The sequence below is a fragment of the Cupressus sempervirens genome, chromosome 8 (assembly GCF_028749045.1).
Source record: "Cupressus sempervirens isolate cs-2001-9-10 chromosome 8, ASM2874904v1, whole genome shotgun sequence".
In the NCBI taxonomy this organism is placed as follows: domain Eukaryota; kingdom Viridiplantae; phylum Streptophyta; class Pinopsida; order Cupressales; family Cupressaceae; genus Cupressus; species Cupressus sempervirens.
In genome coordinates, this window is record NC_143125.1 from 266,922,733 (window position 1) to 266,938,722 (window position 15,990).

Sequence of the window (15,990 nt, forward strand, 5' to 3'; positions counted from 1 at the left end):
GTATCTAACTCGAATCTTAACTCTAATAATAATTCTAACCATATTTTTAACCTTAATCCTACCATAACCATGTCCTAAAATTCATTTTTTAATCTTAGTCACAACCCTAACTCTAATCCTATTTCAAACCCTAATCATAATCTTATTTTTATGGATAAGTATACTCTCAATCTTAAAATTTAATTATCTAAATAATATACAAAAACTAGTTATCTTAAAATCTTAGATGCCATATCTATATATGTCATTAACACGCATATCTTTTAAAATTCTTACATAGATTTAAAGAATGATACTCTTTTGTTTGAAAAGGTCTTTCTACTCATATATGACAAAATTATTAAGAATTTTAAAATTCTTACATAGATTTAAAGAATGATACCCTTTTGAAAAGGTCTTTCTACTCATATATTACAAAATTATTAAGAATAGATACCTTAAAAAATATCTCTCAACATATTTTATATACTTTAATAAATTTATAGACTAATGTTAAATCAATTTTATTATCTATACACATTTTTATTAACCTAAATTCTAACATTTAAAAAAAAATTATATTTGACTGCAAATATCAGAATAAAAATTGCAGCAAAATACTTCTACTAGGTTCCGTCCGTAACCTCATCACACCTCATCAAAGATTCTCATATGAAGGTTCCGTGGAACAATCAATGCCCTTCAACGACTCGTACGAGATGAATAGATTGTTATTAATTAATTTAAACTTTAAATTAATTGATAAATTCAGAAATCCATCAAATGAGGTGCATTCTTTCGACTCTTTAGCCAAGGGCCCCCATTTATACCTGTTAGCGATAGGGACGGTATTAAGAAGTGTAACATATGACCAGCAGAATTGACGCTGCTAGATATAAAATGTTCTTCCAAAATAAGAAAAAGCAAAGAAGAATTTTACCTTTTTCGAGAACGAATTCTATTCCGTTCGGAAAAATTTACTTTGCGGATTGGGTTGACCCACCTCGGATCCGTCATGGTCGTTTTTATGCATACCTCGCGAAACAAATTTAAAAAGAAAACCACAAAATAAACGTTGACAGGTCGCGAATCGATTCCCGCGGGCCATACAAATGAGTGGCAATGGCAACACTTGGTAGTGCGGGATGACCCCGAATTTTGTCTCCTCCATGAAAATGAAATGCTCTGTTGGTCCTATCTCTGATTATACTGTTCGCATATATATGAAAGTGCCCAGTAGGAGCAGATTTATGAAATCAGATTTCTTCTTCTTTATTTTTTTTGTATGATGCAAGGATATGCTATAATCTTCTGCAAGTTTTCCCCTTTTGTAAGCTCGGTGCCCGCGACTTTTTATTGTAAAACCTTCTTGTAGTTCAGAGCCCGCGACTTTCACACAAGAACGAAAATGACATCCATGGAGATTGAAACATATGGGAGCGGCACCAAAGGGCGTATGTGGTCTCTTGATCAGAAAATCGACCAACCCATTAACGACGTGGAGGCCAGACATGTTAGAGCTATGGATAACAAGAAGGTCAGTTTGCTTGTTAAATCTGAATAAAATCTGATTGTAGTTTTTAGTCGTTCGCTTGAATTTATGTTTTAGAATTTCAATTTAGTTGAACTGCCAGAGTGTGATTGTGTTTGGGAAGGCGAGGGGGAGGCTTTTTTATACTCAGGATTCTAGGGGATATTTGGAATCTGGAAATTTTATTTGTCTAAGTAATGTTAAAAAATGATTCAGAAATCATAAATAGCATTCAAGGAGTGATGCATAAGAAAATTAATAGAATTTAAGCATAATCTTTTGTTATTTATCAATCTGTGCATGGCATACTGTTTAGAGTGATGCATAGTTGTCTCTGTGTTACTATACTTCCTTCTTCTGATATATGATACTAACTATAGATCTTGATATATAAGTAAGTAAATAGAATTTTAACATAAAGTTTTAGTATTTATCAATTTGTGCTTTCTGTACATGGCATGCTGTTTAGGGAGATGCATAGTTGTTAATATTCTACCATACTTCCGTTTTCTGATATCTGATGCTAACTAAAGATCTAGATAAGAATACACAGTCATACAAAGATCCAGAAAGTAGAGGAATGTTATAAAAGATGACGTAGATGTTCTTCTATGTGGGACTCTTTTCCTTGTTGAGCCGTGATACAATTTAACAGTAAAGTCTGCTCCTCAGGGAGGTTCTAGGAGGGGCCCACCCTTATAGACTTGAAGGCAGTAGCACCATCGTCGGCATTTGGGGGTATCATATTTTATGAGTTGATCTTAGCTGGTTGGGCCTGAAGTATGAAATCCTGACAAAGCTATTGATGCAGACTGTGCTAGGTTTTGGTGTGTGATTTGATGATGCATGTTTTATGTTCCGAAAATTGTCCATGACTTTGCCGTTAGATGTTTGTGGTATACAGTGAAGATGGATTGGTGATCTTAGATGTATAACAAAACTATGGAGGTGTTTATTCAAATTATAGACCAGAAAATATGGATTGACGTCAGTGAAGGTCACAGAAAGGGCTTGGTATTATAGTAAAGAGTTATATTTAGAGAATCAATTTAGATCAGTTTCTGCACAAAAATGTGCAAATAGATTGGAAGAAACCCCCTTAACAATAAATGGATCCCGGAAGTTTAAAGCCTTTTGGTTGTTGATGTTGTCATGTGGAGTTTTGAACTACTGACCATGACCTTGAATATTGAGAATCGTTCCCAGTAAAAGATCTTAAGTAATAATTATTAATTTATATTGTAGAGTTTAGTCTAATCTTTTTGTGTTAACCATTAGTTCTAAATTCATGCAGGCATTTAAGGTTGCAGGTGGATTGGAAAGATGTGCAAATCTCTCTCTCTCTCTCTCTCTCACACACACACACACACACACACACGAAGGAAGAGAAATCCCCTTGTGGAGTTTCACAAGATGATTCTCATTCCTCAAATTGACAGTTAAGTGTGGCCTTGACCTAGAATCTAAACACGACTTTTACCATTTTATTTTTTGAAATTTAGTATTATAATGATAGTCAACTATAGCTCAGAGATTGGGCTTCTTAAACTACCATTCACACTTAGACATTGGAATTAGAGTGGTCTATCCTCTATAAGTCTATACTAGTGGCTCCCATAGGAGCTGGTCAAGCTAATTTGGACATGGATGCACCTGAGAGCAGATAGCTAGGCCTAAATCCGTGTCTTCTGCAGTAAATGCCCGAGTCACACTGTCCAGCCTCAGTGGATGATCTCTATCTGATCTTTTGAGGGATTCAATGCCTATGCCATGACCCTCTAGAAGACTAAACTGCAATGGACTTGCTGGGCTCTGTATATACTTATTATGATAATAGATAGCTTCTATAATCAGTTAATGGTTATCTGTTTGTAATCTATTGTAAATATTAGAATGTCTCTAATATTAGTTAGTTTGTAGTTATCTATTAGCTTTCTTTAGCTTTCTTTTAGCTAGAATATAATGTTTCTATTCTTTACGATCGTTTCCTAAGGAAACATCGTTCAATTTTTTTGTATATATTGACCTCTTAGTCTCTGCTAATAACAAGCAAGTATTTTACCAATTACAACGTAATATGGTATCAGAGAACTAGGCCTAAACCCGTGTCTTCTGCAGTAAATGCCCGAGTCACATTGTCCAGCCTCAGTGGATGACCTCTATCTGATCTTTTGTGGGATTCAATGCCTATGCCATGACCCTCTAGAAGACTAAGCTGCAATGGACTTGTTGGGCTCTATATATACTTATTATGATAATAGATAGCTTCTATTATTAGTTAACGGTTATCTATTTGTAATCTATTGTAAATATTAGAATGTCTCTAATGTTAGTTAGTTTGTAGTTATCTGTTAGCTTTCTTTAGCTTTCTTTTAGCGAGAATATAATGTTTCTATTCTTTACGATCGTTTCCCAAGGAAACATCGTTCAATTCTTTTGTATATATTGACCTCTTGGTCTCTGCTAATAACAAGCAAGTATTTTACCAATTACAATGTAATATGGTATCAAAGCCACTTATATTTTTTCAAAAATCAGAATTTCTTTTCTGAAATTATCAAACCCTATTTTCAAAATATTTTTTCTAAAATATTTGCTTTAAACTAGGGTATCTGAGAATATTGACCATCAATATTCACATTTTTTTTTTTGGCCGTTTTTGAAAAAAATGTGACTGTTTTTTAGGTATTTTCATCCATTTTTTCTGCACATCTAGGCTGGGAGCGATGCCAAGGGTTTCTTAAAAACCCTCAGTAACAAATTCGCACCCAAAACTGTGTTTTTGCTGTAGATTCGCCATTGATTTCAAGCTTTTTCAGCCGAAGACATTTCTGTTTGAAACCCTAATTTTTGGGCTTAAATTTTTTTTCTGATCAAAGATTCTTCGTGGGTTTTTCAAGAGCTCAACAAGGTTGTCATTTTTTTCTGGGTGCCTCAATTTTTGTGCCTCATTTTTCGACCCAGCGGATCCAAGAACTAATAACATATTCTTTATGGGTTTTTTCGAGTTTTCTTCTGGGTACCCCTTCAATTTTTCATGGTCTTCGATTTTTTTGCCTTGAAGTACGTGCCTTCACATATTTTCACGCTTTTTCATTGAAAAGCATGCTATGGCATCTCTGACTACTATTTTGTTTGAGAGCAATTCAAAATTCAATGGTCGGAATTATGGCACTTGGAAGCAACAAATAATAACAATTTTTGAATATTGGAATACTGATCAAATTGTTTTGGGTGTTGCACAACGTTCGGTTGCCCCTAGTACTGATCAGGATACATGGGATCTGAATAATCGGGAGACGGTGATGCTTTTCAAATTATCCGTAGTTGATGATTAACTCTCTTAGATTCCATCCAAAAAGATAGTTGCCGAGATATGGGCGCATCTTAAGAATCTTCATGAGACTTTTGACAAAAGCAAAGTTTTCTTTTTGAAGAACACTATGTTTTCTATTATCATAGATGAGCGAACATCGCTCCAGGCTCACTTGAATAGGATTTAGGAAATTTGTGATCAACTGCTTGCCATTGGTCGCAAGATGGAGGAAGAGGACATTGTGGTTATCACTCCCTGGAGTTTACCTAAGTCCTATGAGCATTTTATCGAGACTCTCAACATCACGTCTTTTGGTGTTGATCTAAAGTACATAGATCTTTGCACACTTTGCTTCAGCAAAATTGGTGGAAACAACAGTTCGATAGCAGTTCTAGCTCAACCCCCACAGAGCAAGCCTTTGCTGTGTTAGAAATAATAGTCCACCAAGATAATTGAGAGGGGGGGGGGGGGGGTAAGTGAATTAGTTATCCAATTAAAACATTTATCAACCTTAACTAATATTAACCATGCAATCAAAGTAAACAATAACCATAACAAGATGCACATACACAATTACACCAGATTTGTTAATTAGGGAAACTCTTGATCAGAGGGAAAACCCCAGTAATGATGCCCACAAAGATATACTGATATATATATTTCTTGCTAGAGGATGGACCTTGTTAGGAGTCTATAAACACATTCAGTAGATAAGAGTCCCTGTTAGGAGACTTTGAATCCCTGTTAGGAGATCTGAACCTTGTTAGGAGTTGTGCCAACCCTATTAGAAGTCGAAGAAGGCAAAAGGACCCATTGTCCAAATAACTTCTGGGGCAAGACCACTGAACTTCATTGTCCAACTGATCTCTCAACTATTCCTTGCAGAATAATTGTTGGTACTGTGCTTTATCCTCTTTCCTCTGTCCTGTCAATTGGACCAATCATTGTCAGACCTTGTAGACCAGATCACAAACCTTGGATCCAAATATCAAACCTCGAATCTCAGAATAAAACCTTGGCAACGGAGTTTTCTCCAACTTCGCTCTGCTCTGCTTATCTTTGCCTATTAACTTGTTTCTCTTCTATTCCGCTCTTCGTGCTTCATGCAATCATTCATACGATCAAGGGAAAATGTCCTTCCTTTATATTGAATCCATAAAACAATTCCCTGAGTCAGCTATTACACCTCAATTAATTATTGTAAGACCTCATTAAGAACACGTTATACTTAGCGATAACATCAATTAGTTGTCTTGTAACTTGAATAACTTTCTGAACATGTAATATTATGATGAGCGATCTTAGCCACGTCTTCACCAACACGTCTTCTACATGCCTTTGACCTTGCTTCTTAGAATAACAACTCTGCTAAGAGATATAACAAGCTTACCAGAACATGCTTCTATAAACTCTATTTCAGAACAATTTTCACCAAAACTTGCATAACTTCTTTCGGACTTAATATCTTTAGCTCCCAAGGTTAGCTGCATATACTAGACACTTAGTAGTATCTCCCATTAACCTCGCTAGTGAAAATACTCAATGATCTATCTGTACCAACTTGATCTTTACTGCTTTTGTTCTGTTAGATATCATAGAAAATTGCTATGTTGACATTAATGACAAACACAATCATGAATGTAACATATCATCATGATTCTACATTACTCCCCCATAGGAATATCATTAGCATTCATACTTCCAACAATCTCCCTCGTTGGCATTGATGGCAACATAGATGAAAAACATCTAGTTCCAAGAATACCAATTGTTAAAGACCATTATCCTTTCCTTTCAAATCCTCTTCATCTATCATTCTCCCCCATCGATATGCCTCAATGTGCTTTGTAACTTCTTCATGTATCAAAATGTTTTTAATGTTGTAATCTCTGCTCCATTGACATCAATGTCAAAGGTTTCAGCAACCATCTATCTCTGCAACAACTGTTTCTGACCTGCTCAAGTGTCCAAAGACACTGTTCAAAACAATATCTATCAAGAGTCCTAGATGGCTCTGTCCATTATAGATACTCCCCCATACAGGAAGCATTAGCATTCAGTCTAGACAAACAATAGTACTCTATATCATTGGATTGATGCACTTTTACATCATCTACTTTGATATACATAGGGGCATAACCCCTAGCATACCTCGCAAATACTCAAAAGTCTCTTTGGGAAGAGGCTTGGTGAAAATATCTGCAATCTGCTCTTTGGTGCTTACATACTCGAATCTGATTTCCTCTTCTGCAACTTCCTCTCTCAACATGTGATATTTGATAGAAATGTACTTAGTCGTAGAATGCAACACTAGATTCTTAGACATATTCACTATGCTTGTGTTATTACAATGTATGACAACAGGTTCATTGAATTCTATCTTTATATCCTTCAACATTTGCTTCATCCAAACAACTTGATTACAATTGTTTGCTGCTGCAACATATTCTGCTTTTGTTGTACTCTATGAGATACAATCCTATTTCTTGCTTAACCAAGAAACCAATCTTCCTCTAAGAAAAAATGCTCCACCATTGGTGCTCTTTCTGTCATCCATACTGCCTGCCCTATCAGCATCAATATAAGCATATAAAGTGAAATCATTAGATCTGTCATACCAGAATCTGAACTCTGGTGTTCCTTTCAGATATCTAAATATCTTTTTAATTGCTGCATTATGTGCTTCTCTGGGATCAGCTTGAAATCTTGCAACAATTCCAATTGCATTCGCTATATCCGGCCTTGTGTGAGTTAGATATTGCAATCCTCTAATCATAGATCTATACTTCTTCTGCTCAACAGTAGGTGTCTCATCCTTTGTAGATAACTTGCGTCCAATTATCATAGGTGTTCCAACTAGTTTACATGTTTCCAAACCAAACTTTTTCAATAGATCTTTCAAATACTTAGTCTAAGAAATAAAGATTCCTTCTTTATCCTGCACAATCTGTAATCCTAAGAAGTATTTCATTTCCCCTATCATACTCATTTCAAATTCTTTTTTCATTTCTTTTGCAAACTTGTCACTTTCATTATCATCTCCTCCAAATATGATATCATCAACAAATATTACCAAAATCATCAATCCATCATCTATTTCTTTTCAGTATAGATTACTGTCTGCCATACCTTTGCTAAATCCAAGTTTTGTCAAATGCTTGTCCACCCTTGCATACTAGGTTCTGGGTGCTTGCTTTAAGCCATACAATGCTTTCTTCAATTTGCATACCATGTCCTTGTCATCTGTTAAAGGAAAACCTTCAGGCTGTTCTATGTATACCTCTTCTTCAAGTTCTCCATTCAAAAATGGTGACTTGACATCCCTCTGATACACCTTGAATTTTTTATGTGCTGCATAGGCTAAGAATAACCTTACTGCTCCAATTCTTGCCACAGAAGCATAGGTTCCATTATAGTCTATTCCTTCTTGCTGTGAGTAACCTTTACATACCAATCTTGCTTTGTTCCTTACAACTTCACCTTGTTCATTTATCTTGTTCCTAAATACCCATTTTGTTCCTATCACATTCTTGTCTGCTGGTCTAGGGACCAATTCCCATGTCTCATTCTTTTTTATCTAATCCACTTCTTCTTACATAGCTTGCTTCCAATAGTCATCTCTGCATGCCTTATCTGCATTCTTTGGTTCTACTTGAGATATCAGACATAGTTCTTCATTAATCCCACTTCTTGTCATCACACCTTTATCTTTGTTGCCGATGATCTGCTCTGGTGGATGATTCTTTATCATATTCTTACCAGAAGTAGGAGTTGTTATCTCAACTCTTAGCTTAGTTGTAGGTCCGAACTTTGTTCCTACTTTTGCTCCCTTTCCTTCTGCAAATCATTATTAGTCTCAAAGAATACTCCATCATTCCTTTTAGTAACAACATTCTCATCATCAGAATTGTAGTCAACTATTCTTTCTTGTATCCTCAATTTCTCATCAACTCTTACATTTGCACTTTCAACAATAGTCTTAGTTCTCAGATTATAACTTCTGTAAGCTCTGCTTTTCAACGAATAACCAAGAAACATAACTTCATCACTTCTAGCATCAAATTTACCAACATCATCTTCTTTTTTGATATAACATTTGCTGCCAAAATTTTTGAAATACTTAGCTGTAGGTGAGTGACCAAACCATAGTTCATAATGGGTCTTGTTTGTGTCTTTCCTGACTTGAACCCTGTTCATAGTGTAAATTGCTGTATTCATAGGTTCTCTCCAAAACCACTTGGATACATCATTCTCAACTAACTTAGCTCTTGCTGCTTCTGTTACTGACCTGTTTCTTCTTTTTGCAATGCCATTCTGTTCAGGAGTCTTCAACTCAACTCTTTCTTCTGCTCTAGGATTGAATCTTTTCTCTTCAATTTGATTCCCATTATGCAAACCATTGCTAATGATAACTTCCACATTTTCATGGTTAGCTTTTGGATCAACAATAGTTACCAAAGCTATCTCTTCTACTGCTTTCTTTTTTACCAATTTAAGTTCGTTATCTTTATCACAATCATTCAAGAATCTTTCCATACTTGCTTTAAATTCTTCATCTTCATCAGAAAGCGAACTCTTTCTAGTTTTCCTTATTCTCTTAGGGCATCTAGATGAAAAATGACCAATCTCATTACATGTCCAATAAGCAAAAATTTTCATACCTTCTTTCTCTCTTTTCATAAGTAGATCAATACCTTCTTTGATCTCCATGTCTTCTTCGGATCTCGATCTATCTTTACTTGTGCCTCTATCCAAAAACTCAGTGCTCAAATCTGTACACAATTTTGATCTCTCACCAAGAAGCTCCATCTTTTGGGTGTCGAAATTTCCTCCATCAAACTCAGGACTATCTTTTCTAAAATAACTTGCCACTGATCTCCCAAAGCTGTTAAGCCTTATCTTGAAGGACATGATGCTCTGATACCAATTGTTAGAAATAATAGTCCACTAAGATATAACTGAGAGGGGGGTGAATTAGTTATCCAATTAAAACATTTATCAACCTTAATTAATCTTAACCATGCAATCAAAGTAAATAGCAACCATAACGAGATGCACACACACAATTACACTAGATTTGTTAACTAGGGAAACCCTTGATCAGAGGGAAAACCCTGGTGGGAATGATGCTCACAAAGATATATATATATATATATATATATATATATATATATATATATATATATATATATATATATTCCTTGTTAGAGGATGGATCCTGTTAGGAGTCTATAAACACATTCAGTACATAAGAGTCCCCGTTAAGAGACTTTGAATCCTTGTTAGGAGATTCCAACAAAGTTTGGAGTTGTGCCAACTTTGTTAGGAGTTGTAGAAGGCAGAAGGACCCACTGTCCAAGCAACTTATGCTGTCCAAGCAACTTATGCGGCAAGATCATTGAACTTCACTATCGCACTGACCTCTCAACTATTCCTTGCAGAATAATTTTTCGTACTGTGCTTTATCCTCTTTCCTCTGTCCTGTCAACTGGACCAATCATTGTTAGACCTTGTAGACTAGGTCACGAACCTCGGATCCAAATATAAAACCTCGGATCTCAAAATGAAACCTTGGCAACGAAGTTTTCTCCAACTTCGCTCTGCTCTTCTTATCTTCGCATATCAACTTGTTTCTCTTCTATTCGGCTCTTCGTGCTTCATGCAATCGTTTATACAATCAAAGGAAAATGTCCTTCCTTTATACTGAATCCATAAAATAATTCCCTGAATCGGCTATTACACCTTCTCAATTAATTATTATAGGATCTCATTAAGAACATGTTATACTTAGCGATAACACTAATCAGTCGCCTTGTAATTGAATAACTTTTTGTAGGTGTAATATTATGACAAGCGAGCTTAGCCACGTCATCACCAACATGTCTTCTACACGCCTTTAACCTTGCTTCTCAGCATAAAAACTTTGCTAAGAGATATAACAAGTTTACCAGAACATGCTTCTGTAAACTTTATCTCAGAACAATCTTCACCAAAACTTTTATAACTTCTTTTAGAATTAATATCTTTAGTTCCCGAGGTTAGCTGCATATATTAGACACTTAGTAGTATCTCCCATTAACCTCGCTAGTGAAAATACTCAACGATCTGTCCGTAACAACTTGATCTTTATCGTTGTTCTTTTGTCAGATACCACAGAAAATTGCTATGTTGACATCAATGACAAACATAGTCATGAATGTAACATATTATCATAATAATGATCTAATCATGTTTCTACAATACTCTCCCATAGGAATATCATCAGCATTCATGCTTCCAACATGCTGCTAAATTCTTTCAGAAGGATAAAGGTAAGTCTTAAGGGTCTTCTGAGTAGAAGTCTTTTGCTCCAGCCTCAGAAGGCTCCCGGAAGAAGAACATTCAATGCAACTATTGCCACAAGTTTGGTCATATGAAGGTTGAATGTTGGAAATGCTTAGCTGCATAGTCTAAGCAAACAGGTTTGCAACCCAAAGAAGATAGTTTAGAGCACACTAAGCAGACAAAATCTGCCTTTTACACCTTCATGGCTAAAAGACTTGCAGATCATGTGAAGTCGCCTGTTTGGTACATTGATTCAGGTGCCTCTCGTTACTTCACCCACTGCAGAGATTGGTCCACTGACTACCTGCCTTGTTCATATTTTGTTATTTTTGGTGGCGTAGAAGAGTACACCGTTGTTGACAAAGGCAACATTCATATTTAGTGTGCTGGGAGGAATCTCATTTTCCTCGATGTGTACTACGTTCTAGGGATGGAATTAAATCTACTCTCAGTCAGTTAGTTGCTACGTTATTCTCCACAGTTGGATGTCACCTTCAGTTCACATCACTATACCATGACTAATAGGGCGACTCAGTCTATTGTTGTAGTGGGTCTTGAGGATCATGGCCTTTTCCGACTTACTGATTTTGGTAATTTTTGCGACTTAGCAATGGCTGCTTAACGGTTTTCTATTAGCATACTTTGGCATCAGCGGTATGGGCACTTGAATGTGCATCATCTCTCTCAGCTTGCTCGGGAATAGCATATCCTTGGTTTGCTAGAGATTTAGACTCAATAGCTTGGAGTTTGTGATGCATGCTAGGCTAGAAAGCAACATCGCACACCTTTCACTAGTGGCGATTCATGCTAAGCTTCTTAGGTAATTCAACTTGTTTATGCCGATATTTGCGGCCCTATGGCCACTCCTTCTGTTCTTGGGTCTAGGTATTTTTTGTTGTTTGTTGATGATTTCAGTAGAAAAATGTGGCTATATTTTCTTAAAAAGAAATTAGATGCATTTCCTATATTTCAGAAGTTTAAACCTTAAGTTGAAAAAGAGTCTGGAAAATCTATTATTCTCTTAGATTAGACAATGGGGGGGAATTTTTTTCTAATGCATTCTCTAGCTTCTTGGATACTCGTGGCATCAAATGCCAATTAAGCACACCCCACACACCACAACAGACCAGTGTAGTTGAATGTCGGAATAGAACAATCACCAAGATGACTTGATCCATGCTCGAACATAGACATGTTCAGAAGAAGTTTTGGGCAAAAGTAGTTAACACCACAATTTATCTTTTGAACCAATCACCCACCACTCCAGAAGAGGCCTGATCAGGTCACAAGCCTAGAATTAGTCACCTGAAAGTTTTTGGCTGCCTTGCTTTTGTTTGGATCCCTGATGCGTCACGCACCAAGTTGGATGCCAATAGTCAGAAACTCATGCTTGCTGGATATAGTAGTCTTCACAAAGCCTACCACTTGATCGACGCTGGGACATCTTGTCTCCTGTATAGTCATGATTTAGTCTTTGATGAGAAGCGAGGACTATTCATGCCCGTTTCTCCTGTTCGTGATCCAGCAGACCAACCTATGAAGGGTCATGATTTGGGAGTTAGGCTTCCATTAGGTTTACCTGATGGGAGGGCTCTAGTAGCCCATACGGCTCCAGTTATACCAGTGAACCCTATACATACACCTCTAACTTCTCCTACAGGATCCCCTAGATTTGTAGATGCTTCACCTGAGTTTGATCCATATTCTTTAGATGAGGAACCTGATTGTAGAGCATTTCCTGATACTAACGTTGTCCATTTTCCTCTCTGGCCTAAGTTGTGGGCTAAGGCACTTGCTGATCTTCGTGATGACGTGCTCATTAATGGGAGAATTGTGCGAAAAAAGAGAAAACCTACAGAGTCAGTTAACTTTTCTCTCATAGCCAACATTCACAATGTGTTTGAACCTCAAACATATTCTGAGGCTAAAAGAATTCCAGAGTGAGAACATGCCATGACATTTGAATACCAGAGTCTGCTGAAGAATAAAAACTGGGTCCTTTCTGATCTTCCACCAGGGATGAAACCCATTGGCTGCAAATGGGTTTACAAGATCAAATACAAATCTGATGGTACTTTGGATAAGTGCAAAGCTCGTTTAGTTGCAAAGGGCATTTCTTAGCATCAGGGCATTGATTATAAGGAGACCTTTGCCCCTAGTACAAAGATGAGCACAAATAGATTAGTCCTAGCCGTGGCAGCACAGTTTGGTTGAAAGGTCCATCAGATGGACATCAAGAGTGCTTTCCTGAATGGTGATTTTCACGAAGAGGTCTACATGACGCAACCAAGAGGTTTCAAGGTTGCTGGTAAAGAACATCAGGTTCTGTAATGTTCCCCATCTTTTAGACCCTCAATGGAGTTCTTAGCTTTTCATTCTCTGAAGGCTAAGTTTAGAAATAAGGAGAAATAAATTAAATTAAAGTCAATAAATAAATAAATTTAAAAGTGACTATATTTAATTAATTTAAGTTTCTAGAACCACAACTAATTATTGTATTGGAAAGGGGGAAGCTTCTAGAGAGTGCATTTTCTAGAAGCACAACTAATTATTGTATTGGAAAGGGGGAAGCTTCTAGAGAGTGCAATTAAATAATATTTTATTTCCTTCTAAAAGAGTGAAAGAAAAGAATAAATAGAGGTGAGAGCTTGATTATTAGGCATCCGATTATTGTCAATTGCATTTAATATAAACTTGGGAGAAGAAACTAAGGGTTTTTGATTTCGGTTAGCCATTGGAGAGCGTCAATTCTTCAGTGTTGCAATCATTTGAGGTGGTGAAATATCCACTGAATTTGGCATTCAGGAGAGCTTCATTTTGGAGTTTTGTTTGTGCTTAAAATGGAGAATGCATTTATTGCTGGCTGCTATAGTGCCATGGATAGTACCCGCACTACAGTACTTGGCTTGATTATGATTGCAATTTCATCTCCTTCATTGGGCGATTTGTATATCAAGTTCTACAATCAATTTGCATCATTTAAATTGGTCATTTGGCATTGTAAAGGTGGCTGTCATAAGTAGTTGTAGATGCACATTTTATATCAGATTTACTGTGGTTATTTTTTCCCATCACTTCATTCGTGGGGTGGGCCTTTACAATAGCTATAGATGCGGTGGTGTTCATGTTGGGGTGAGTCCCTATCTATATCTTTGGGGTGGGCGTGGGATCAAAGAATTACCCAGTATGGCTGGTGAGTTTGGGGGGGCCCTTACCCTTATCCTTATCCTTTCCTTTCCTTTAAATAGTAGGGGTAGGGCCCCCCCTTCTAGATTACTGTAGGGGCCCCCTTCTATATTATTTAGGCGACAAATTAAGGAAGGCCCAGTAGTTTGAATCACAACTTTGCATGCAAAATCATAACTCTCCAGAATCGTAAGACCTCTAGCCATCGATTAGATCTACACCTCTGTAGTGGCCCATAGAATAGTAGGGCTTTAGTAATAAATACCGTAACCATAATTTGTGGGATAGACAAACTCTACTCTAGTTTCATCCATAGCTGCATCTGGGGAGAAGTGTAACCAATCATTTAAAGGATATAAATGCTTGGTTATTTTTAAGATCTATCCCTTCGCCCAACACTACTATTAGCCTCTATGCTGGTTTTTTTTTTATTCGTTTCTTTTAATTGGTGTGATTCACCGTACAAATAATGGTAGGCGTACCTAATTCTTTTCTTCTAAAAAATGATCTATGAAAAAATCTTTGATAAACAATTTGAAGCTAATATTTATTTATTTATTTTTTGATGGAGGGTTTAGACCTGCGAGGAAACCCAATGAGGCACGAAGCTTGTCAGCTACCAACCAGCTAATAATTTTTGATAAACAATTTGAAGCTAATAATTTTTGATTCTCAAGAAGAACAATCTTTATTGTGCATTTATCTTAGCTATCATTACATTAGGTGCAAATTATAGTCATTACAATAATATCATCAAACTTAATTTTAAACATCGATATTTGAATCAGTATTATAATACTTTTGTCAATTTAAAATCTTTAATCCAAACAACTAACTTCTAGAGCAAAAATGAACAATTATGCATTGTTGTTGGTAAATTCTATATTGTAGCTGACGGGTAGAATTGTATCCGAAAGGGCACGTGATTGTTGAGTCACCCCTTCGGGAAAGTATATGTACACCGTCCGGAAGGGACTTTGGATCATCGTCATAATAATTGTAATCATCATAATCATATTGTAAGCATTGGAGTGCATATTGCGTATATGAATAAAGTATCTGTTCTGTGTTATATCTTACTGTACTACATGCGATAAGTATCCTTTTATCCTGTACAGTAAATATTTGGTGCCGTTGGCAGTCGAACTTGGAACGAATGAAGTGTTATGAAGATTAATGCCGAATCTGCTTAACAAGGATAGGAATAAGATAAAAGATAAGGATGAAATACGCACAGCACAGGAAGTTTTAATTTTAGCACAACAGGTGGAGCGTAGACCAAAGCTTCAGCAGATTACCGATAGACACTGAGGGGGTGAAGGAGCACAGACGGAGGGAGTGCATTCACCTAGCAGACCGAGGAATTGCTAGAAGAGACTCGACAGTGATTGAATTTGGTGGAAGAGTCAAGGGAGGAGTTCCTTAACTTGTATACGCCGAGGGTAGAGAATTTGAATGGAAGGGAAGTAACTCGCACGACGCGAAGTGACGAAGGAGCATAAGCGTGGAGTGAACTCTTCGTTCCCGATACACCCGATGAACGGATACAGGCAGAGAATCGAACAACTTCGCTTGAGGAAGATCTTTTCTCACCAAGTAATGTGGTTGTTGGAAGTAGGGTGGTTGTTTGAAGCAATGCGATTGCTCAGAACAA

General features: G+C 36.7%; 1 protein-coding gene across 1 annotated transcript in view; it reads left to right on the forward strand.

Moving 5' to 3' along the window:
* The first annotated feature begins 1,229 nt into the window (after positions 1-1,229).
* LOC149542480 (potassium transporter 10-like) overlaps positions 1,230-15,990 on the forward strand; it is a 68,773-nt gene continuing 54,012 nt past the window's right edge. The window contains exon 1 of the mRNA XM_089797422.1: positions 1,230-1,516. Within this exon, the coding sequence (XP_089653548.1) occupies positions 1,388-1,516 (129 nt within the window). The 5' untranslated portion in view covers positions 1,230-1,387. The remainder of the gene's footprint in view (positions 1,517-15,990) is intronic.